The 25,113-nt window shown below is 53.8% G+C and overlaps 1 protein-coding gene across 2 annotated transcripts; it reads right to left on the reverse strand.

Moving 5' to 3' along the window:
• Window positions 1-560: 560 nt before the first annotated feature.
• DET1 (DET1 partner of COP1 E3 ubiquitin ligase) lies at window positions 561-14,224 on the reverse strand. 2 transcript variants are annotated; one of them, XM_072870670.1, is made up of 5 exons: window positions 14,092-14,224; window positions 12,198-13,306; window positions 8,986-9,176; window positions 7,132-7,323; window positions 561-3,364 (listed from the first exon to the last, which is right to left on the reverse strand). In XM_072870670.1, exons 2-5 carry the CDS (start codon window positions 13,278-13,280, stop codon window positions 3,175-3,177), a joined length of 1,656 nt encoding a protein of 551 aa, XP_072726771.1. In that variant the 5' UTR covers window positions 13,281-13,306; window positions 14,092-14,224; the 3' UTR covers window positions 561-3,174. The 2 variants fall into 2 exon arrangements, with proteins under 2 accessions (XP_072726771.1, XP_072726772.1); XM_072870671.1 differs by having other exon boundaries at window positions 12,198-13,333; window positions 14,092-14,206.
• Window positions 14,225-25,113: the final 10,889 nt, after the last annotated feature.

The following is a 25,113-nucleotide window of genomic DNA, read 5'->3' on the forward strand; positions in this document are numbered from 1 at the left end:
AAATCCGAGTGCCTTAGCCCAACCTAAAAGCAGTGGGTAGGTGATGGTTCTTCTGCCAAGCAAGGTGTGTCGTTCAAATTTAATCTCTCGATCATGGAGCATCAGCAGAAAATGGCCACAAGGTTAGACAAATGCTATAAATGGAATAAAGGAACACAAGCTGGGCTAGTAATAATATACAAAGGGGAAAACTTAACTGAAGGCCAAGAATTCCTCCCCCAGCATTAGCTCATGTAGACAAGAATTTGAGAAATCTGCAGTAACTACAGAAATGCGTCAGGTAGGAACATCCTTAGGCACTCTGGTACTCCAGGTGCCAGGAAGAGGCAGCAAACTCACATGCGATATGCCTGTGTAGTCCAAGGCACACCCCTGCTGCCTCTTCTAAGCAAAAGGATTCCCATCTGTACCATTAAGATTTTTGGAAGAAAAAGACAATAAATCAGGTTCTTAAAGCAAATTCTGTTTATTCCACTTTTGTCTTGTGTTGCTAACAAATCTTCATCCTCGCCTAGGAAAAATATCAGGTAGAAAATATCTCCCCTTTCCTCCCACCCTCCCCACCACACACACACTTTTTGTTTCTTAAATAAAAGAATCAAAATTTCAAGCATGAGAGACTTTTCTTTCAATACATTTCTGTAATAAAATTAACTCTGTTGTAGATATAAAATGCAGCAGCCAAGACCAGAGGATCTGCTATGCTACTCCAAGGCAATTAGTACCCAGAATGATCAATCAGTTTGTCTGCAAACATAATAAGAAAATACTTAGCACTTATCCAGCGCTTTTTATCCATGAATCTCAAAGTGTTTTACAAAAGCTGAAAATATGGTTTTGGCTTCATTTATGGAGAAGAAAACACCAGCTGGAACAGGAAGAGATTTGCCCCCAGTCACAGAACAATTTAATAGCAGAGCTAAGAACAGATCTCTGGTCTCTCAGCCCCAAGTCCAACAATCCATGCCATGCTCTCTGCTTCACACAGGACAGCCTGAATCTGGCAAAAGCCCTGACTGCAGAAATGCTGAAATGGTTTATATTTTTGCCACCAGAAAAAAATCTAAATGGAGATCTGACAGCTATTTTAGTAAGCACTGACCTCCCAGGCTGTGATGCCAAGGAGTAAACCCAGTCTTGGATGGAGCTGCTGAGAGCTTTGGAAAAGAAAAAAAAAAAAAGTCTCATACTGGACATGTGAACAAATGTGAGAGTAATTCAGGAGGTAAATCCATGATCTACAATGTGCAAATGATTCTCCACTTGGAGCTTTAATTGAATGTTTGAGGAACAGATCACAGGATAAAAACCTAAAACCTTGACAAATAGTGTTATTAGATGGAGAGGAACCTGGAGCTAAAGCACGCGTTGCCTGACACCTCTATTAGCAGTCTTCTGATCTGAAGTCGCTCCTGACAGACCTGAGAAACCAACAGTGCAAACACCAGGAAAAGAGCAGTGAAATACAATGTCTTACCCTAGAAATATGTTTAGCAAGGCCAGGAGAGGAGAGAAGTACCATGAGACAGAGAGAAAAGGCTGATTCAAGGACCCCAGGGCAACCCTCCAGTATGAGGTCCACTATTCATGCTATAAGCAGGCACCAACAACCCACACAGTTACTTTCCTATGCATTACCATGCAAAACGAATGCATGACTTCAATACTGCTCTTCACAGGCATGTGGCCACAACAGATCACCCACAGCTCATTTTGGTCCAAACAAGAAACCCACAGGGTCCTTTAAAGCAGAGGGTCTCCTGTGTATAAGCACCAATTTTCTAATGCCCCCTCTGTACCTCCCATGGGAATGGGACAACAGCAGGCTCCAGCTTCTGACGGAGCACCTCGTGATGCTGGTCACACTGCCTGGCAGCACAGTCATAAACCAGCTTGTGTGCAGAGAAACCCAAATGTTGGCCTACAACCAAAAACTCCATTTTTAAGAGAGAAGGGCATGCCAGCATCCTCACCAGCCCTCAGTGGCAGGTAATATTATAGCCAGGAGCTTATTTTATTGGCAGCATAAACACCGCAGTGGTCCAGTCAGCATCGACACACCAGCCAGCTGTGCTTTGAAGCCTGGGAGCAGCAAATCGGGTTCTCACAGAGAACAGCATTTCAAACAGGGATAGGTAAGCAACCTAAGTCAACAAGCTCATCTCCTAACTGCAAACCGGCAGCAATGCACATTAATTCAGGTCTCCTTCCTCTGTTCTGGGGAAACCCAAATGCTACTAATTCTCCACTCTCATACTCCAACACGCAGGAGGGTGCCAGCAGCTGAGTCTCCCTTCCCATCTGCAGCAGAACCTGCAGATGGCCATGAGGATTCACCCCCATGCTGCAGAAAAGTCCTTCCGACGTGAGCAAGGAGCTGCTGTTGCTCCCCACACCCCTCCCAGCCACCCATCTTCTGTCTGTGCCCACCTCCTCGTGCATTAGAGACACAGCCAGCTGCCCTGGCTTTCTGGTATTAACACACCACCTTTCACTTAGGAGCTTTTACAGATACTAAGGCACAAAGATTGACTTGCATAAGAGTCAGGAACGCACCTCACGTCTCTCAATTGCAGTGATTTCTCAGACCTTTTTTTCCTGACCTCTTGCATATTAAAATCACATGAGCAGACTGTGTGGATGAGAACAGGATCTCACTTCCCTGGTAATACTGAAGACACAAACACGGGTAGCTGTATTTCTAAGCCCTCCCCATGGCTTCCATCCATTACCTCTATGACAGGCTGTTTGTGTCGACAAGGTAGAAGAGCGCCAGTGCAGAGGGGAGCACTCCACAAATGTGTTGCCAAGCTCCATCTTTGGCATCCTAAGACCTACAACAGGATAAAAAATTGACATGCCTCTGGAAAACCAGGAAACGAACCTCAGCTACACTGTTCATCAACAGGAATAGGGAACAACAGCAGCGCTTAATGCAGCGGGGACCTCCGCAGTACAAACAGGGTCAGAAGAAACATTCACAGGTCTAACTTGAGCGGATCGGCTTTCCACAGCTGAGGGCCCTGACAGAGGCCGGCTAGTAGGAGCTCCCAGGTCAGGTCTCTTGACATGAGTGACAGTTTGGTTTCCTAGAAGGCGCGAGTGTCTGGCTTTGGTGCGTCTGTGGCAGAGGCCCAGACCCGAGGAGAGCAGCCGCCCCGGCTACATGTCATACTAGGTGCAGCTGTGCCTCATGTGGAAGTTAACCACATACTCTGCGTTAGTGCGCTGCACCGAGATGGCAAAGGGCTCGAAGGGGTGGAAGGTGAACGCAACCAGACGTCGCACTGTGTGATTGATGGGTCGCCCCAGGAGTCCCGCCTGGATCTCAAACTTCAGGAGGCCAGAATCACGAGCGTAAAATCTGAAAGGAAGAGAAAGTCAATTATGGCTGTTCCCGACTATTGACTTTGCCATCTGGGCTCTTCACACACAGAGACAAGTGCCTTGTTCAATCTCTGGTACTCCCTCAAGGGCAGGAGGTCCTCAGCTGGGTGTCTGACTCTTGGTTACACAGGAAAGTCCCTCCCAGAACAGCTAGTTTTCCACTGTCTAGAAAAGCTTGACTTCATTTTAGTATCATCAGTGAGAGAACTCTGTCATTTTGGTGGATGTAGCTGATTTCACAAGAGGGAATAAGTTTGGCGCAGACCCCACCTGTGCTGGCTCTCCATCCTCTCTTAATGCAAGCTGCTCCCCTTGATCCCTAAGGCAGATATACTGTATGGAAGTGAGCTCAATTCCCTTAGCAATGGCCTTCACTCTGGATGTAAGGCCACCCCTTTCCTCTCCTGCTGCTGCCAGGTAGGCTTCACGCTGCTGCTCTTGTGCCTCGCTACATCCCCATTCAGTCAAGGAAAGTGAATCCAGTTCTGCTTGAGGGCATCAAGTTGTACTTTACAGTTCAAGCGAGGCTTTGCAATTCCTTTTAGATTTCCATCAAAAAAGTATTAACAAGATAGGCTGGGCAGGAAGTACCTGGTGGATAGCATTCAACAATCACAGCAAGAGCAGAGGTCAAGGAAAACCCTGCATCCTTCTGCTGTCACCCACAAACCTGCCTGTGGGTCAAGCTCATTTGTGTCTCCAAACAGGTGAGCTCTGGAACACAGCTTCAGCACAAATCAAACATTGCCAAAGGGATGAAGCAAACAGTGCTGAAGAGACAGGCGAGTCTGGGAAGCTCTTTGCTTCTTTAACCTTCTCTGCATACTCTGTGTAACCGACATAAGCCCAGGTAACACCACTGTCCTGTGCTGCTGTGGGAACAGGGGACTCTCTGCGATGACACCGCTTTCCCCAAGACTTTGGTGGGGGTTTCTGGGATGTGGTAGTGGAGGTTTCTGGGTTGTGGTATCTTCACAAAGCAGCTGGGCTCTAACTCCAGTCCTCACCCTGAAGTTGTCTCAGTTCCTTAGACCATTTTCTCTGCTCTTTCACTTTCAGGCACAGAATTGCCATTTTGCCTCCCAACTGTTCTTTTTCCACCATCACTTAGTACATGTGGGTATTTTGCATTTTCCTCTGGTTTTAACTCAGAGAATGCTTTCAATATCAGAGCACATTTCCCCCCCACCAGCAATACGATGCACTCAGCTCTCAGCCTGGAAGAACGGGTGATGACAGATACAGGCAATGCTGTTTCAGGAGCAGACATACTCCACATTTTAACAACACAGCCTATTGAGAACCTCATGTTCTTCCTGGAGGGCCACTCTCCTCTCCCTTCCTCTGAATCAAAGTGCCAGCCAGCCCTACCTGAAAATTGCACACAAGAACCCAGCAAGAGAGTCACAATCTTGGTATCTGGCTTTTCAAAAAGCCCTTTCCCTCCTACACAAGGCTGGGTATGCAGAGGGTCATTCTTTAAATAAAGCACAGTCCCCCGTCTGCTCCTCTCTCTCCCCAATTCACAATAATTTACTACTCAAGATGAAACTCCCTGTAATCTCAAAGATGTGCTCAGTTTGGTATTTTTAAATCTATTTTTAAAAGTGCTCTGCAATCAGAGGCCATTTCCATGGGCTCTCACTCTGGGGATAAATTAGGCACTGCAATATAAAATTGTATGTCAACAGAAACAGCAAGACCAGCCTTTTCAAACTGTATGAAAATGGAAGATTTATCTGCAGACCGATTTTTTGGTTAAATGGCTCCTTATTAGCCATCTAGATGGATTTTAGAGACCCCCCCCTATAGGTAAGGCTGTGTTAGAACCTCTTCCTCACAAGTGCCATCATTTCACCCAGTTAATATCTCTTCAAGCCTCCTGAAAAGATGCTGGAAAGACAGTGATGATGGGGAACCTAAAGTCCTTCCCTCCTGAGAGCAAACAACCCCTGGTCTCTCAAGTAGCCAGAGACGACAGTTGAACCTCCTGGGATGCAGAAAGGCACTAAGGGTTAAAAGGACACAGTGCACAGAGGCACTGAAACCGATGTGTAAAGGGTACGGAGGCCTTCCCATCTCCCACATCGTGCCAGGAAACTGCACACAGATTATAACACCTTTAGCTGCTGAAGGGTTTTGCACTCCAGCCAATTATAGGACTTACATTACAAATCCTGTGGCCCCTCATTTCCAAGCCCACTAACCACAACAGGTAGCAGCATAATTTTATTAATCCCTTTGTTTTGCATGTGAGAAAAACAGCAGCACTATTTCAGCTACTGAATGGTTAAGGTTAGCATCTCATCTTCTGCTTACTTTCCAAAAACCAGGAGCCCCACTGCTCTGAGGCCCTATTCAAGTCCTAATTGACTCTGCACAGCTTTGAGCTTTAAAAGCGCTGGCTCTGAAATGCCGGGTTGCTCAGGGGAGGGAGGGAAGGTGGCACTTCGCTTTGTTTACTACAAAGACGTAACCACAGCAAATGACCGCGGTTTTGCTCCCTTTTGTCTGTGGGAGCCATACGCAGGTTGGCACTGGCAAACAACTGCCGCCCTGCAAGTTTTCCCAACGTCAAGCATGACAAGGGGGAAAGGGCAGGCTTTTCTCTGCAGATAACATGGGAGTTCGAGATCAAACCAAATCATACAGGCAGAAAAGTCAATTAAATATACACAATTTGGGAACTGAGAGCACAGGAATAATCAGAGGTTCCCCGCCACCTGAGTCAGGGCCAGGGGAGACATGAAACCACTTTTTGAGAATGCATTGATGAAAATAAAGTTGGGAATCTGGCCAGAATGGTCTCCCTAGGCTGCCTGAGCCCCCAACATGTGTGCAGTCACTAAACAAAGCACTTAGGCATTGAAGGCTCTCTTTGTTTTCAGAGCATAGGTTTGCTTTTGCAGTACTGTAAGTGGAAAGACTATTCTGCCTGGAGAACTCAGCCTCTTTGAGCCTTTCAGGCCGGAGATGTTGGATTTTTAACCACTACTACTTGCAGCCATGGCTGCAGCCAACAAAAAGAAATAAATAGTCTTGGTGTTTCTGCAAGAAGGATTGCAAACCTCCTTATTCCCAAGCTCAGGCTTATTCCTTCTGCCAGCATCAAAGACTCAGACAGAAAAGGCACAGAATGGCCCTTACACCTGTCTGAAAATCCTACTACAGAAACAATTTTCCCATAGATCACAGCAAGAAGAGGGGTATGAAGAGGAGTACAGCTCCCAGGGTGAGAACTGTAAACAAGGAAAGTCTGAAAATAGCTAAATCAATAGCACAAGCATCCTGAATAACACCTAACCCAGCTGCTATTTTATTCACAGGACAAACTGGATCATCCTTGCCAGCTAAACCCACGTGCTCAAAAGGGACCCTTCCAGCACAGGAAAGCAGGCATCCAGAACCATATCACTCTGCAGCCCAAACACAACGGCAAGACTGCAAGAAGAGGAGGAGAAACAAGAGCATTCATAAGGAAAAGGCTCAAGCTTCACTACCCAAACCTTCCCCGGGGCAGCTCAGCAAGAAGACCCTCCACACATACAAGACAAAACAGTTATCGCAAGGAGAGAGGCCAAGCTTTGTGGGACTGCTGAAATAAACCCTCCAGTGAAAGGATGTCATAAGAGAAAGGCCTCGATCTACTCCCTTTTCTGCACATTCGATGCCACATGGCAGAGGTGATTTAGAGTTACTCTTGCACTGCTCTCCTCGCATACAGCTTCTTGGCCTGTTCCATACCTTATAGGGTGATCACCGCAGGTCTTGGGCCGCTCCATGACTGATACCCACTTGTCATCATAGCTGAAAAGGGAGAGATCAAGGTATGGGCTGCCACTGTACGACTGGGCACTGATCGGGAGCTGGCCCAGCAGCCTCCGCACGGCCTCCGTGTGCCCTCCATACTTGGCATTCACGATAGTGTCTTTGAACCTGTAGCAAACCAAGAAACAGGTTTTACTCACAAAGGCCACAGGTGAACAGCACAGCTTAAATAAACTAAAGAAGAAAACTGATAGGGAAAGAAAAACAGCAGCAGTGTAAGAACTAAAACAGCTCATTTCCAAAGATGTATCACAGTGATTCAAGCATCAACCAATTCTGGTGACCTTTTTATCCTCCCTCATCATTACTGTTTCTGCTCTGAAAGTCCAAACTGACAGAGGACAAGACTGTGCCCTACCCACAAGGTCTGGCCCCAGCTGCTCTGCAGTACAGGAAATGAACAAGATCAGAAACAGGGCGAGATGGATTAGCAGCTTATCAGTCAATCCAAGTTTTACCATGAAGCCTGGAAACAGCATAAGCAAAAGCCAGAGGGTTTCACAGTAACAGTTGAACCCTTAATGTTGACTTGAGAATCCCCCCTCTCTCTAGCCACTATGTTTTAAATGTGTAAAGGGAGAAAGCTTAGATGAGGAAGAACCTTGACGAGAAGCCTAAAGCTCTTCAGAAACTACAGTAAGCTGAAAGTTCTTCCTGGTGGAGAGATTAGCACAGGCTGGATTTCCATTGCCAAGTCAAATTTGAGCTTTCCATATGCAAGAACAGTCAGATCAGCTGCATGGATATCATACATCAAGGAGGGCAAAACATTTCCATTTGACCAGAAACACTCAGACAAAAGCCAGCTCACTGTGGATTATGCTCTATTATATTTTGTTATGGAAGTTAAACACTCCTGTTACAGGCCCTTGTAGCCAAGGGGATGAAAAGATTCTCCTCTCTAACACAAGGCAGGAGTTGTTCTTCAGGTGTCTGCGGTGAGCGCTCTCATTCTCTCTCCCACTAAGCATTATGGATTTCCTGGCAGGCAGCTCTAGAAAGTTACAGACACAGTCAACTTCCTCTTACTTATGTGACGTCAACCTAAAATTAACAGAAGCTTCATGCCCGTAAGTGATTGCCAAGTACTTTGGATGATGTGAAACAAGTCACTGGAAGAACAAAACACCCTGAGTCACATAAAAATATATTCCAAGAGAAATAACACACTCTGCCTCATTAAAACCACATTTGACTGTTAAAGCACATTCTAGAAACTCAGGTTATTTTGACATTTTGCTCAGCTTTCACAATAGGTCTAGGCAGATGAGTTTCCTTTCTCCTAGCACAGTTTGACGAGAACCACAAGCTTGTGACTGATGTTGGAGAAAATGCTACAGAACACAGTTTGATACACACTAAATTCAGAGAACGCCACTTGGCAAAATACATCCAACTAGGTGATGCTGGTATCTTGACAAATCTTATCTTCAGGGACCTAAGCTACTGGGCAGTAACACTTTAATAACCTCCAGAAGAGTTACTGCTCAAGGAGAGCTGGAAACATCTTTCCCTCAAAATTCCTCTTCCTTCTTCTAAGCACTGGATTGCCACTGCTTTGTTCCTTCCTGTAACAAGACACATGCTGTGGAATATAAAATCAGATGCATAAGGCTGCAAGATGAACCATGTACAAGCCAGACCCTTGCATCACCCAGTGACCAAAGGAACTGGTTTTCTCAGGGTTGTCATCGTTATTTGATACTAGCCTTCAGCTGATGGGGGCGAGCGTGTGTCTATACGGTATAAAGCATGCTCCGAATGGCTCACCGGCGCTGGATCTGCCTGGCAAAGTTGTTGCTGGAAGCTGAGCAGGGGAACTGGACCGCCTCACTGTGCAGGGTGGCATTCCTGAAGAGGTCACAGAAGTTCTCAAACAGCTCCAGCAGCTCATCAGACGTATTCTCGAATACGGCAATAACCTCTGTGGTCACCATGTTGTACACAACAAAAAACGAAGGCTGGGGAGAGAGGCAGAGGCAGCGGTTACCCAGGAGAACACAGGTGGGAAAGCTGTCCCCTCTTTCTCCCTGCATGACACCGCAGACCCTATCCAAATTTCTCTGCAGCACAGGAGAATCCCACATCCTCACACTAATCCATTCTGCTATTCAAATGCCTCAACAGGTACCAAATTATCCACCTCTTAACTGTGATTATTTATGAAGAAAACTTAACGGGCTTCCAATTTTTCAACTCAAACTGGATGTCAGTATTTCTGTTTTCTCTTCTTCTCTGCCCTCCACCAAATCCAAAACACTTTCTAAAGTGCCAAATTTAATTTTTATTCCTGCTGACAAAATGATTTTAAATCCAGTGCTAGCTGGCCACAAATTATTTTTTCCCTGTGCAGAGACATTATTTTCTTCCCCTTCTTAATATTTCCATCACACAGAGATGAGCCTTTTCAGTGTACTGTGCACTACACCACTGCCCACAAAAAGTTGTGCCCTCCAGGTAGCCTGCAGGCACAGAAATTAAAATCTGAAAGACATTAATGACTTCTTTTTAATGCCAACATTCTCATGCAAGAAGGCCCAGGTACCGCGCTGTGGATTGGCAATGGCAGTGTTTCATGGCATGAACAAGCAAGAAATCGGGGGGAAAAGGTGACACTGTGTCAGCGCAGCTACATCAAAGGGACACGACATTCCCATCCCACTGGGAAAGGGCAGATTTAATCCTTGGTCATCAAAGGTAGCTTTCGTTAGAGTCTGGAGTGCTAACAGCCTGGCACCCCAAAGTAAGAACCTGCCCCTACTTCAAAGGTAACTAATTCCTGAAGTATATGCACATATCTGGTTAAATCTTCTGTCAATAAAGGCAATTTCTAAATGCTTCACCTCCCGCTCCCAAACAATGCTCAGGGATGACGGCAGGCACTCTGCCCACCCCACCCACCTGCAAATATCACAAGGTTTGTTTGTTTTACAGTCCCAAAATAAATTGTGATAATACAATCCAGCCCCCACATGTCAAAATGAAGCCCACCAGATGAGGTTACTCACTAGACTACTGCCTAAGGAAAGGGAAGCCCTTCTGAAATACAGGGTTGGAACAGAGAGAAAATAAGAGGAGACAGCAGAAGGAAAAACTATTTACATCATTGAAGATTGCAGGGAGTATCCTCCAACCTTAAATAAAAAAGTTCCTTTGCCAGATTGACACACAGACACATCCACAGAATGCCGCTGACCAGAGAAACTACCCTCACTGCTTTTAGCAGCACCTGTAGCACAGGCAAAACATTGTCACAGCATGGGTGGCAGAAGTCGAGTGTCTCACACAGCAAAGCTGTCAAGTCTATCAACACAAGCCTAGAACAAGAATGACAAACGCCAAGCTACATATACACAGGATGTGATTAAAAATCTTGAAGGATTCAATGCAGACCCTGACAATATACAAGCAACCCACAAGCATGAACAGCAACTTCCTCAACCTTCTTGGCAGAGAAGTCAGAGAGAAGAGAGGAGCCTGAAATTGGATGAAACCTCATGTTCCTCTCTGACAGACAAAAGAAAAATCAGAGCTTTAGGTATTTTGTGAGCCAAGTTTTCTTCGGGAAGCCCTAACACAAAGCCTACATTCAGGCAGGCCTGTGGAGACTGCTCCACATCTGGAATTATCTCCCGAACGAACCGAGAAATTAGTTGCTTTTCCTCCAGCAGAAAACACACCACTTGAGGAACGCCGCAAACAAACCACAACCTGCATCTTAAAGTAAGCCTCAGGTGAAGCGAGTCAAGAGCACACTGCAGCAAACCAGGCACAAAAGCCTTGGTAACCACAGCAGAGAGCAGAGCCGAGCCTACCACAAACATTTACATCAGGGTCAGGAGCACCGTTCCAGATACCAGCAACAAGCAGAATGCTGCAGGTCACTTCCACAAAGCTTTAATGTTTTTGAGACAGCCACTCTATTTTACACTAATAGGTAAAATTAATTAGATTAAGCCTCTCCTATTCCCTCTCAAAGTAAGTCCCCCAACCAAACACCACATAAGAGAAAAATAAAACAAACCAGAGTCATCTTCCAGGAAGAATTAGACTAAGGCTACACACAAAGAACTACTGTTCATTTTTTCTAGGATCTAAGTCCTGGATCTGGAAGATAGGGAGGAAGAGACAGGTATGAAAGAAAAACAAACATCTAGGGAACAATTAGACCTACATACAGCACTGGAGATTTATTACAAATTCTTGCTAAATACTTTCAACAAAATAAAAACCAAGTGGATTAAAGGAATAGAACAGGTTAAAAAACCATCCTTCTCAGTTGCAGAGAGCTCAAAACCTGACCACCACTCCAACAGTAGTGAAAAGAGATGATCAACCTGCAGGATGGTGAAACATCTGGAGGGACCCAGCACTGGCTGAGCTATATTTGCTCTAATTCAACTTCTTTAGTACTAAACTGAAAGGAGAAGCAATTGGCACATTAGCTAGATCTAAGAGCTGCTACTCCAATTTGGAGAGATCATAAATACTATCTCTCACTGAAGCTTGAAAGAGTAAGTATGTAGGCAGAACAGAAAAGGTAATTCTATTGGGGAAAAATGAAGACTATTATATTTGAAAAACATTCTTGAAGATACATGAAAAAAGGGAGAGACTACCTCTACAATGTAAGGGTACTATATGAAATATCAGCTAAAAAAAAAATCAGCTGGGGATTTGGGAGGGGAAGAGGGTTGTACAGCATCTATGAGCACAGGGAACAATCCCTGGAGAAAGGGGACTCGATAACCATGTCAGATCTTTTCTCTCTCATTTGTAGTTGAGAAGGAAGCGATGCAATTATGAGAGCAAAAGATACGAAAGTTATTCAATATCAGAGGTGTCAAATGTTCACACAAGAATGAAGTACTGGGGATCCTAAGCATCATTCACAAGCTCAGCTAAGAAACACAGCTCACAGCATTGTACCTGCTTGAGCACTTGCCCCAAAGCAACAAGCAGCCCGAGGAGGCAGGCAGTACCTGGGAAGGATCCGTCACCCGCAGCGTGACCACGTCTTCACTAGTGTATTTGATAAATAGATGGTTCTCATCCAAAAGCTGCATCTTCCACATGCGGAGCTGCCTCAACTGATCAAAGTACTGGAAGAACCTTCTTTTTGCTATAGCACTTCCGTCCTGCTCAGCCCTTCTCCACAGGTACACCAGCAGTCTGTGCTTCAAAGAGTTTATGAAGGGCTCTTTGTAGGGGTTGGCCATCCCCGTCTGAGTGTCCCGCTGCACCTCAGGATACACCGCAGACAGAGTCAGGAGATCGTCCTCGTAGCAGAAGCGGCCAATAGTCCGTACGTCAATGAACGTACCCTCGGGTGTTACTTGAAAGACATGAATCGTCTGTTGCTGCACAGAGAGAATGGCCAAGATGTTCTTATAGAGGTACAGCCCCTGGTTGTGAGACAGGATGACTTTGTCACATTTGAAAGTCCGTGTGTCACAAAGTCTGCCCGTGTGGAGGTCTATGATATGCAACGAATAATCCTCCAAGGGGGACCGGGGATTAGGGGTCACCGACTCGCTGTTGCGGTAAACCTCGAAGAAGGGAGGGTGAGGCTCCTCGGGCAGGTACGCGGCAGAGCCGACAATCACATACCGACAGTCGTCGGTGAACAAGCTGCACTCGCGGTTCAAGTGCTCCCCGTTGGAGGCCACGTTGGTGATATGGAGCAGGACAAAGAAGCGTTCAAAGAGCCGCCCCCGGATATTGACAGATCTTTGGTCATTACCGTTGGCCAGGATCTCTCCCTCGTAGCCTTGCAGGAGGTCTTCTGCCGCCTGGCAGCCTTGATACTCGTAGATCTCCAGAGAGGTCTGGTCAGAGGAGAAGGCGATGAAGTAGCGGCCGTCAGGGGAGAACTTGCGCAAGAAGCAGGGTGGCTTCTCCACATTGACCACGGTGAAGTTGGGGAAGACGTTCTGGTGGAAGACACGGACTTGGTGCCAGTGGGTGCCGGCTTTGCCCGAGCTGATCCGGCGGCGCTCCAGGCGGTGGATGACATTCTGGTTCTGGATGCGGCGGGGCCTGATTGTGGGCACGTCATGGTCCATGGTCAGAGCTCTACTTCATCTTCACCCTGCCGGGGCGAGAGCACACACATGCCCTGGGACCACACAGACACGGGAGGACAATTCAGGTACTGAGGGACCTGCTTGCAGAGATGGGGCTGGGGAAAACCCCATAGCACCCAGGGAGCCACGGGGGTCAGCTGAAAGGTGCAGACATTCCTTTGGAAGGGGGGAGACAACAGAGGAGGACACTGGGGAGCAGTGGAGAGACTGGGAGAAAAACCTCAGTGGGAGGTACCGGGGAAAATCGTTGCCCAGAGGGAACCCCCGTGCGCTGAGGGGTGATAGGATCTGCAGGCCTGTCTGCTGAGAAGGGAGACACAGGGGGGCACCGGGGGGCATGGAGGGAGCCAGGGAGGGGGCAGGCACAGGTGGCCACCAAGGGAATGGAGGGAGCCCCCAGACACCAGGGAGGGAGTCCGGGGATAATCCACAGACCTGCTCACTGACAGGCTGGCACAGGGGGGCAGCTTAGAAAGAACGGAGGGAGCTGGGGGCAGGGGAGCACAGAAGAAGTCACCGGGAGGAAAGGGGCGGCCTACGGGCCTGCCTGCCGAGGGGGGCCCCAGGGAGCCCCGGGTACCCGGGGGTTGTGGAGGGACCCTGGGCTCCAGGGGAAGCCTAGGGGAAGCTGCGGGCCCGCCCGCCGATGCGAGCGGGGCCCCCAGCTGCTCTCCCGCCAGCTCGGAGGATGAGGGGACACGGGGGAACCGGGGCACGCGGTGGCCTCCCAGCCGGGCAAGGACCCGGTGGGGCCGGGCGCGGGGCGCCAGGAGGCCGCGGCAGCGCTCACCGCTCGGGCCCGGCGCTGGGTCCCGCCGCCGCCGCTCACTCTATGGCCGCCGCCATCTTTCCGCCACTGCACGACGACGCGCCGCGACGGCGGCGAGAGGGTGTCACCCCCCGACTTCCGCTTCCGGCCGCCGGGCCAGCGAGGCGGGCCGAGGCGGGCCAGACTGTCAGCAGACTGGGGGGGCCGCGCCCCCTGGCGGGGGGAGGGAGCGCTGCGGAGCGTGCCCGGACACCCCCTGCACCCCCTGAAACCCTGCACCCACCCTGCACCCATACCGCACCCCCTGCATCCCTGCACCCACCGTGCACCCCCTGAAACCCTTCACTCCGTGCACCCATCCGGCACCTCCTGCAGCCCTGCACCCATCCTGCACCCCCTGAAACCCTGCACCCACCCTGCACCCCCTTCACTCCATGCACCCACCCGACACCCCTGAAACTCTGCGCCCATCCTGCACTCACCCTGCAGCCTCAGTACCCATCCTGCACCCCGAACACCCCGGCACCCTCTCGCAGCACCCATCCTTCTCCCGCCTCCCTGCACCCTCGGCACCCCCTGAACCCCCTGAACCCTTGCACCCCCTTCACCCATTCTGCACCCTATCTCAACACCCCCTGCAGCCATCCTACACCCCGGCCACCCCATCCCAGCACCCCCTGCACTCCCATCCAACCATCCCCAAGCGCCCTGCACCATCCTGCACCCCCATCCCCGCACCCCAACACCCCGTGGACCCCCCCATGCCTTGAGCATCCCAAACCCCTCCATCCTCAGGCATCCCCTGCACCCCGAGTCCCCACACAGGGACACCCCAGGGGACATCACACCTGCTGCCAGCCAGCGTATTGGCGTGCACCCCGACACCTCAACCCTGGCACTGGCGGCAGAGATCGGGGTCACCCCCTTTTGGGCTTTCCAAGGGGTTTGAAAGCTTTTTGCTCGCCCGGGCTTTTAGCAGCACCCCCCCTCCCACCTTGTGCATTAGCGGCCGAGGCGGCAAGGGCAGCTCCGAGGGGCACTTGTCCTTCAAAGGGAAGGAAGGAGGAATGTCAGGGGGGCCCTTGAGATCCATTTGCCGGCCTCTTGCCGAGGCCAAGCCGCCGCGCTGGCACTTGGAGCTACTCCACGGGCGAGCGCGGGAGCCGTGAGTCGGGGGCGCGGGGCAGGATGCTCAAACCGGGGAGCTGAAGAGCCCACCGAGGCGCACCCCGTTCCCGTGGGATGGTGGCACCGCAGGGATGCAGCAGCGGTACCCAGCCGGCGTCGCGCCGAAGCTCTGCTGCGCCAAAGCTCTCGCTGTGGAAATTCCCAGGGATCCTCCGTGTGTTTTGGGGGATGCTTTAGGGTCCCATCGGCAGTGGGGTGGAGCAGGACCCCACTGCCCCGGTGGATGGGAGCTGGGTGGCTCCAGCTGCCTTGGGAAGGCAGCCTGGCTGGCACTCCTGTGCCGCAGGTAGGGGACCCTGGGGGACCAGGGGACCCTTGGGGGGACCCCGCTGCCACCCCACCTGCCTGCCCTGTTCCCATCTCCCAGCGGTTTCACACCCAGCAGCCGCATCCTGTGTCCCTTGCTGCTCTCCCCACTGTCTCTCGGTTGCAGAAGGTGTGATGACAAGACTAAAATGAATGGCCCTGGCGTCTCTCCTTGTCTCTCTGCCTTCTGCCTAATTAATTGAGATCCACCTTAATAGGATCAAACTAAATACCAAAGAGCATCCAACCACACAGCAGCTGGCAGAAAAACAACCGCCCGGCACACATACGCCAAAAGACAGCTCGCCGGACAAAAGAGCCATTAATACAGCAGCAATTAGGGCTTCCGGAGCTAATAACTTCATCACCGCAATCTTCCCATGGCCGCGGCCCCACCGGTGCTGGGGAGGGGGTCGGGACACCCTCACTGGGGCGGTTTCACCCATCGGCAGGGATTTGAATCACGTGCAATAGATCTCATCGTGGGCACAAGGCTGGGAGCAAAGTTAGTCCCCGCTTATTTTGGCTGCAGGGAGGCGGGAAGTGGGGCGATTGAGGGGCCGGAACACCCCCCCGGGTGGATGCTGAAGGCTCAGGGCTCCCGGGATGTTTCACTGGCTGCAATTTCTCACCTCTTGCAGCATTTCATGGGGGACAGCACTGGGGGACACGTGGCTGACGCCATCCTCATCTGCTGGGGGACACTGGGGAGGTGGGGTACCCGTCTGCATGTCCCCAGGCCAGGGGGAGATGGCAAGCCCCAGCCCAGAGCCCAGAGCACTGGTACGGGGGTTACTGAGCGCTGATACACAGGTTACTGGGGGCTGGTATAGGGGCTGGTATGGGGTTGCTGCGGGCTGGTGTGGGGCTGCTGGGTACTCATATGGAGGATACTGGGGACTGGTAAGGGGGTTGCTGGGGGCTGGTACAGAGGTTACTGGGAATGGGTACGGAGGTTACTGGGGGCTGGTCCAGGGGGTTGCTGGGCTCCTCCAGCCTCACAGAGGAGCTGCGGGTCCATGGCTTTGGGTCTCTGGGCTGGTTTTGGTGGAAGAAGCGATGTTTAAAGAGGAGCCCTGCTCTCCCCAGGTCAGAGCATGCAGTCGGGCAGCTGGGGTGGTCAGGGGTGTCCCTCACCCAATTCATCCCTTGTCCAGCTTTCGGCTCCCCACTCCGGTTGCTCCCCTATGCAAATCCCCTGTCCCACCCCAAACGGCCTTACGCATGTTCCTTCCTCAGAAATGAGGGATTCCTCCCCGGGGGGCACAGTCCCTTACCTAGGCTTTAGCAGCATGCCGAGGAGCGGGATGCTCTGTGCCTTCGCAGCGAGCCCCAGTGCCAGAGCAGCATCACTGACCCCACCACCACCCTGCCAGCACTGCATCCATCTCCAGCCTGTTTCTCAAGAGCCAGCAGGTGGGTTAAAAAGAAAAAAAAATTGTAGCCCGTTGGGCTGGTTTGGATGATTTCTCCTGTTCCTGAAGCAAGGACCCTTCTGCTGTTCTTGCTTTGGCTGTTTACCAAGAGCCTCCTGGTTCTGGATCCCGCGGCTGCTTTCCTGGGATTAGAGAGGGTGTGTAAGGAGGACAGCGCTGGGGAGATCGCAGGGGTGGGCTGCTCCCGATCCTGCCTGCTCCACCAGCCAGATACAACCCCAGCACAAAACCACTGCAGGGAAAAGCCGGACCATCTCCTTGCAGGGATGCTCACAGAGGAACAAAACCCTCCAGGTCCTGAGCATGGCTGTCCACCTCCCACAGCCACCGAGCTCAGTCACTGTCGACTTCCCCATTGTGCCGAGGGTGGGGAAAAAAAATAAACCAATTCTTTTATATATATATATATATAAAGGAGGGTGAAGTTTGCACAAGAGCACAGCATGGGGAGGAACGCTCCAGCTCTAAGCAGTGCCTCAGTCCTCCCCAAGCCCTGGCGTGTGTGGGGCTGAGTGCGGCCACTCTGCGGGAGCCGTCTGCTTCCATGGGGTTTTTTTAGGGTGAAGCATCCTAGTGATGGTAGTGACAAACTTCGGTCAGGGAAACCCTTGCTGGCATGAGAAAAGAGCAACGGGAGCAGAGGGAGACCTCAGATGTCTCTAATTTTTCCAAGAGAAAAAAGGATGTGATTCAATACTTAGTTCTTCCCCAAGCCTGGAGGGTGACTTCATTCATGTTTGCAGAGTTTGGGGCTTCCCTTGCATGGGCATCCACGCACACACTCACACACCATTTTATAAAGGGGATGGAAAGGTCCCATCCACCGTGGCCAGGACTTGTGGCTCCCCAGCCCCACCAAAACCCCATGGGAACTGCGGCCCCTCTCCCCATGCTGGGCAGGTCTCATGGGGATCGGGCTCCATCAAAGCCAAGTTTGCATGTTGCAACATCCATGGACCTTCGCAGCACTGAGGAAACCTTTCTTTGCCATCAAAACATCCCTTCCTCTGGTTTTAACTCGTGCCTGAGGCTCTGTTTGAAGTGGAAATGGGCAAGTTTTGGAGGCTGTTAATGGGATCACCACCACCGGCATGGGGTCTGGGGTCTGTGGGTGTGGGACTGGGCCCCCCTTTTCTTGCTCCCGGGGTTGTCTTGTCTCTGCCTGAAGGCAAGATCTGCTTTAAACACCTTCCAAAACTCTCCTGACCTTTGCAAAATGCCCCATTGCAGGGGCAGAGCCCAGGCAGGACCCCAGGCACAGGAGCTGGGGCCTCACTGGGGTGCCCAGTCCTCCCGGGGTGCCCATGGGGACAGCTGGGGCTGGGTGCCAGTGCTGGCTAACGGGGATCCCCTAAGCACATGGGACAGGCAGGGACCAGCACCCTCCTGGGTAGGGGGACAGCAGCACCCACCCCTGCAGCAGGGTGTCCGGGCTGGGGGGGGACACACCTGGCTGCTCCACATCCCACGGTGAGAGCTGGACCTGCGCACCTGCTTAGCCCACAGCCAGGTCCCTGCGTGGGGTGACAGCCCTGTCCCCTCCCGTGCACCCACCACAATACGACAGCCCTGTCCTCCCCTGTGCCACCCATGGGGGTGACAGCCCTGTTCCCTCCCATGCACCCACCGCAGGATGACAGCCCTGTCCTGCCTGTGCCACACATGTGGGTGACAGCCCTGTCCACCCCTATGCCACCCATGGGGTGACAGCCCTATACCCTACCATGCACCCATCACAGGATGACAGCCCTGTCCCCCCCATGCCACCCATGGGGTGACAGCCCTGTTATCCCCATGTCACCCATGGGGGTGATAGCCCTGTGTCCCCCCCCTGCCACCGGTGATATGACAGCCCTGTCCTCCCCATGCCACCCGTGGCGTGACAGTCCTGTCCCCCACGGGTGACAGCCCGGCAGCTTCCTCCTGGCTGATGCGCAGTGACATTTGCAATCTGTTGCCATGGGCGCTCGGGGACTTTTGCTGTGGAGGGGGATCGCGTTTCTCCCCCCTCCTCCTCCTCCTCCCCTTCCCTCCCTCCCGATGACGTCATGGATGACCACGGTGGTGACAGGGCCACCTGTGGGCTGGTGAGGGGTTTAAAGAGCTGCAACAGGAGCCCTGGCTATTGTCTCCGCACCTGAGAGCGGGGGGACCTGCAGCCCCCAGACCACCCACCCACCCATCCATCCCACCCACCCCATCCCACCCATCCATCCCACCCAATCCCATCTCATCCCATCCCCGCATCCCCTGCCTCCGCCGCCGCAGCTCTCCCGGGACCGGGGTGCCCAAAGCTGGGTCCAGCATCCCTTCCCCTCCTCCAAGGGCTCCTCCAAGGTAAGGCTGCGCTCCGTGACCCCCTGTCCCACGGGGGACCCCGGCGGGCTGCAGCCCCGAACGCCGCTAGCGGCGTTCGGGGCTGCAGCCCGCCGGGGTCCCCCGAGAATCCAAACACCAGACGGGGCACCCCCAGCTGGGACCGGTCACTTCTGTCCTCCACTGGGACCCTACCACCTTCCCCACACCTCCAGGCCGGACACAGGGATTATTCCAGAAGACAGGACAACCCCTGGGATAAAAACACCCGGGGGGTGGCAGGTCCCTGCTCCCATATAGGGGCTGGGATGCTCCCATCCAGGATAGCGCCGAGGTTTGGGAGGCTACAGGGTCTTCATCCCCTACCAGCCGGCGTTCCCAGACTACCTTGGAAGATGCCCACCCTTTCCAACCCCTTGGCTGGGCATCTGCTTCCTTTGGGCAGATGCCTTGGGCATCTCCTTGTCCTTGCTGTGGTCCTCATCAAGGGGACCCTCATGAAACCCACCATGGCTAAGCCCCGAGGGGCCACGGGTGATGCCAGGAGCCACGGGTGATGCCAGCAGCTGTGGTGCACATTGTAGGAGCAGGCAGGGGCGTGAGGAGAGGAGCTGCCCTCCTCATCTTGGGGGGAGAAGGACCATCTCTTCCTGGTCCCCAGGGCTTTGTCCCACTGTTCTTCCAGCTCTGATGGGGCGAGCAGCAGGTAAGTGCCTCCGTTCGGTGTCTCTCGGATGTGTGGGCAGGGAGCCGGGTAGAAAAAGGGTCTGGGACCTGGGAGAGGCTCAGAGAAGAGCAGGGTGGAGATGTATGTATAGGGATTGGCATGTGCATTCCTGGCAAGAGGAAGGCAATGTCCCTTCCCACGGGACATACCCCAGCAGTGACCATGCAAGTCACCAAACTCCTCAGCGGCTCCCACCAGGCAGCCCTTGCGGGTCTTCCCAAGCCCACAGCTGCCTGCAGATCCAGATCCACTGGAGCCTGCATGGAGTCCCAGCAGCTACAGAGCCCCTGGTCACACAGGGGTGGCTGTGATGGTGGAGCAAGGTGACTGGGGCAAACCCCATGGCTAGTGGCCTGGGCTGCCTCTGCAGCCTTCCCAGGGGCAGGTGGTGTGGGGACATGGGGCAGGCGGGGAAGGGGACCATGCTCCAGCAGCTCCATCCTTGAGGACCTGAGAATGCAGCTGCCCCTGGCATCCTGGGGAGAGAGGAGCCTGCTGGAGCTAGGCTCTCCGCATCCCGCTCCTGCAGCGCTGGGAGCTGAAGGAATAAGCAATGGCACGTTTCTGCCATCCGTCCCTCAAAAGATGCAGAGGGCTTGGGCTGGGCCTGGTTTTTGGGTGGAAGAGGCAAAATGCAAATTGTCTGATGGGTGGAAAACTCTGTCTGGGTGGCCTTGGCATTTACCCACCTGGCAGCAGCCGAAGCGCAGGGGGACAGCCTGTGCCTCCCGGCTCAGGGCCTGGGAGATTTGGTGGGGAGTGCCCACGGACCCCTGTGATGCTCTGCCACCATTGCCCCCCTCGCTGCCACGAGTGCATCCCGCAGGCACAGCCTGCCAGCTGGGGAGCTCCGGCTGCGCTCTGTGCCCCAGCACAGCGTGGGGCAGCCCCGGCTGGACCCACCTTGCTTCAGGGGGCTTTGGGGAGGCTGAGGTTGCTGCTCCATGGGCAGCTCCTGGGGGGATGCTTGGAGGGGGCTGCGAGGTCCATGGTGGAGAGCTGCCTGGGGGGTTGGCTCCCAGGCATGCAGTCGGGCTCATCCCCTCCCTGCACTGTGCGTGGGGCAGGGGCTTCTTGAGCGGCAGCCATGGAAAGCAGGAGTTAATTTAATACCAGATGGGCGCGAGCAAGGACTGCCTGTTGTTCCAGTGGTGCTAAAAGGTGCGAGTCCAGCTGAACTGACCCGGGGCGTGGGGTCTGGCTCAGGTCCATGCAGATGGACACACGGAGCAGGCAGGGGATGTACAACAGGTGGGAGGAGTTGTGGAGTAGCGGCTGGCTGTGCCCGATGGTCCAGGGATGCGATATCTAGCTGATCTTCTTTTACCGCTTCAAAATCCTGCGAGAGCACGTAACCAGAAGAGAATTCATGCCCGTGCGTGAAGGCACCCAAATATACATACATACACACGTGTCGTACCCAAATACGTCGCAGCGCTCGGGAACACCAGCGTGCGAGCTGGTTACGCTCCCAGATCCCCCTGGCAGGCGCTTCCACCTCCCCCCATTCCCACGGGGGAAACACTTCCAACGCTAGTGACGGATAACGCCGCCAGAGCGCAGGGTCCTCTCTTGACCCTCCTTCTGGCAGCATCCGAATTCCCTTTGCCGGCTTTGTAGGCTTCAATTCGAGACGGTGCCTGAGCTCGAGGCTAAGCGCCTGCTTGCCACTTTCTTAAGCAGGGATGGGGTCTCCAACGGGGATTTCTCTGGGTGGTGAATGAGGTCAGGACCTTGCTCTGGTGGCAAAGAGCCCAACCTCTGCCCGTGGGAGGCAGAGTTAAGGTGAAGTGACCAATTCCACCTTCAAGGCTCCTCCCTGGTCTGTATTTTCTTGTCGGGGTCTGAGCCCACCCAAGGCTTAGGCTGTCGCCGTGTGCCGGAGTGATGGCTCCCTCTGGTCAAACGCCGGGAGGGGATGAAGGTGCCGGCTTTCACACCACACTCGGCATGCTTTGGGCTGGATTGTGCCCAAGCCACAGGGGGGAAGGTGAGGAATCGATGCCACCGGGCAGTAGCCAGCAACCCTTGCCTCCCAGCCTGGCTCGGCGTGTGTACACAGCAGGCACCGGCTCCTCAGCAGCGACGCGCAGGCTTTTCAAGCGCAGCCTCTTAACCCCGCTAATTCCCTTGTTTTCTCTTGCCAGGCCCCCCACGTCCCTGCCAGGGGGTGGCCCGGAGCCTGCTAATTGTGCTAGCGAGCTGCGGTGTGTCTCTCCATCCCCGGGGGTCTTCTTCTCTGGGGTTGTTTTGGGGGCTGCTGGCCCTTGCCTGGCAGCACAGGACAGGGTGGTGAGCGGCAGCACCCCTTGTCCCTTCCCCTTTGCCATCTCCAGCCGAATTATCTTGATTCTGGATTGACTCCCCTGCTCCCAGCTCACACTGAGATGGGGTCTCACCAGGGATCAGGGCAATCCTCAGCACAGCGCAGCGCTTCTCCCATCCCTTCTTCCCTGCTGGGAAGGCACCAAAGGCACAGTGCGACGAAGGGTTGCCTGAGCTCACCTAACCCACTCCCAGCCCAAAAGTCCACTTCTCCAAGGCTGATTTGGAGGTGCCAGAGTTGATTTGGAGGTGCCAGAGCTTATCCCCGCACCAGTCCCCTGTTCTCCTCCCCTCCTCATCCAGGGTAGGCTCCGGGTGCCAGGAGCACCCTGGACCATCCCTCACCTCCCACCTCCCCATCCCCACCTCCCGTTCCCAGGCCATCTGCCCACGCTCATCCATGTTAAACAAACGCTGGAGTCTATTATCAGGCCCTGCCTCCCCCTTCCCCCCCAGACAGATGGAGGCTGAGCGCACCCGGAGCCCCGGCCCGCAGCCCGCAGCATTCATGTGTGTGAATGAGAAAATTGAATTATTTATGGCCATGCGAATAAGGCTGGCGGCTGCGGAGGCCGAGCGGAAAGGACTCCATTACGTGGCAAGTACCTGTTGCTATGGAGCCAGGGCTTCTTCCCCACAGCCCCCCGGCCCCCCCTCCATGCACGGCTGCGTCCCTGCCTGCCCCCCATCCTGCCCTCATCCTCGCAGTCTGGGATGGAGAGCAGAGCCGAGCACTGGGCTGGCCGCGGTGTGCCCGACCGTGGGTGTTTTGCTCGCTGCACTGTGCCCACTGCTCCCCCGGACATGTTTGGGGGTCACCCCAAATCTCCCTGCATTTCTGAGCAGGCCCCCCAGTGCAATGTGGGGATGGGGCGATGCTAGCAGCTGGTGGCTCCCTGGCCACCGTGGTGGAAACTGCTGGGAAGCGTTGGGGTGGGCGACAGCAGCATCTCATGGCTGGGGCTGGGCAAAGCAGGTCCAGTCCCGGCACAGCACGGGGTGAGGGATGGCTCTCAGCTCAGACCCCTTAACTCCCCTTAGACCTTCCCTCCCTGGAGCCAGCAGGAGCTGTGACTCGAGGTCCCCCGCTCTCCCCCATGCCCAGGCAGAAAAGCAGCTCTGCAAGAGTGGGGACTCCTTCCAAAGGCGCCTGCATTGCAGCCACTCCCCGGAGATGCCGAATCCTGCAGCAATGCTGAGAGAGGTGCTGGGGCATCCCTCCCTCCCGCGGTCTCCCCAACTCCTCCTTGGCCAAAAAGTAGGACTTTGTCCCCGTCGGGGTGCAGTCCCTCCCGCCTCGGTGCCCCCCCGGGGTCGGGCCAGGCTCCTGGGGAGCGGGAGGAGATGGGACCTGGCAGCCCCCAGCCCTGCGTGGTGGCAGCGCAGGGACTCCCGCTCCCTTCCCTGCAGGGCTAAGAATAGACTCCAGCTCCGCTCCTGGTGCTGAGTGGGCTCTGCTGGGCTCGGAGGAATAAAAAGCAGGCAAACACTTATTTTAGTCGCTGCAGTCGGCAGCTGTGACTCTCATGTACCCAAGGAGCGGCTTCACACTGTGTTTACCCGCCCGCTGCTGGGAGCAGAGGCACCATTGCAGACCGCTCGTCCAGGCTACGGATGTCCCCAACGTGCTCCCAGCCCCAGCACTGAAACCCCAGCTGGCTCCCAACCCTTCTCCAGCACACCCAGCTGCTTCCCCCCTTCCTTCCCCCATGCTTCTGGGGTGAGCCTGGGGGATGCAGATGCTCCCACTCTTCCCCATGCCTGGGGGATGGTCCCCCCACCAGCTCCCCACACCAGCTGCTGCAGGAGGCCAGCGGAGCCCTGCTGAGATGCTTAAGGCTTGTGTAGGGGGACATCCCACTATAAAGGACAGGAGGGCACCCAAGATAAAGGGGGATTGCAGGCATCCCTATGTCCGAGCGAGGCACCTGCCCAGGGCGCTGCAGCGGCAAGCTGGCTCGTGCCAGCTGCAGCTCTGGGTGCGAGGCTGGGGGAAGCACCCGCTCCAGGAGAGCAGCTCTGGGTCCCTCTCCCTAGCATCACCCCCGAGGTAAAATCAAGAGAAAGCTAATTGTTACCATAGTTACGTGAAGTGGCCTTTCTCAGGGAGCCGCGTCATCACTGCTGTCACAAGGTTAAGGAGGTGGGGAGTGGTGGTGGTGGGGAAGGGGGGGAGAGATGTGTTTTCTTTGGAAAAACCATGGCAACAGCTATTTCTAAGGGAACAGCTGTGCACGGCGAGGCCATGGGGAAGGGGAAGGGGCTGGGGCCTCTCAGTGCCAGCCGTGCTCTGAAGGCAGCAGCGCCAGGTCCAGCAGCTCTCCGTGGTAGCCAGTATCCCCAGAGTCCCCTTCCCACTGGTGCCAGGGCTCGCCGGGTGCCTCCCATGGCGCTGGTGTGGTGCCGTGGGCTCCAGCACGCCCAGCAAAGCAACACAAGGCCAATACAGTTTGCTTGCCATGTGCAACCCCCCTGGCATGCTCCCATCGGCCGGGGCAGGAAGGGGTGCCAGATGTGTGGGATGGCCGGGACGACCCGCTACGTGGAGCGGGGACGCGGCTGCTTGTCCAGAGCAAATACAGCAGGGAAAAGCCTCAACAGAAAGCCCAAGGGCAATCAATGAGTGACACGAAGTTTGAACAACTGTAATGCAGATACTGGTGGAGATCGTAGGCATGGAGTCAACACCACCAGAGCCAGTACGGCCCAGGCTGGTAAAATGGCCTCCCTCAAGTAACGCAACCA

Source organism: Ciconia boyciana, chromosome 8 (assembly GCF_034638445.1).
Source record: "Ciconia boyciana chromosome 8, ASM3463844v1, whole genome shotgun sequence".
Taxonomy (NCBI): Eukaryota; Metazoa; Chordata; class Aves; order Ciconiiformes; family Ciconiidae; genus Ciconia; species Ciconia boyciana.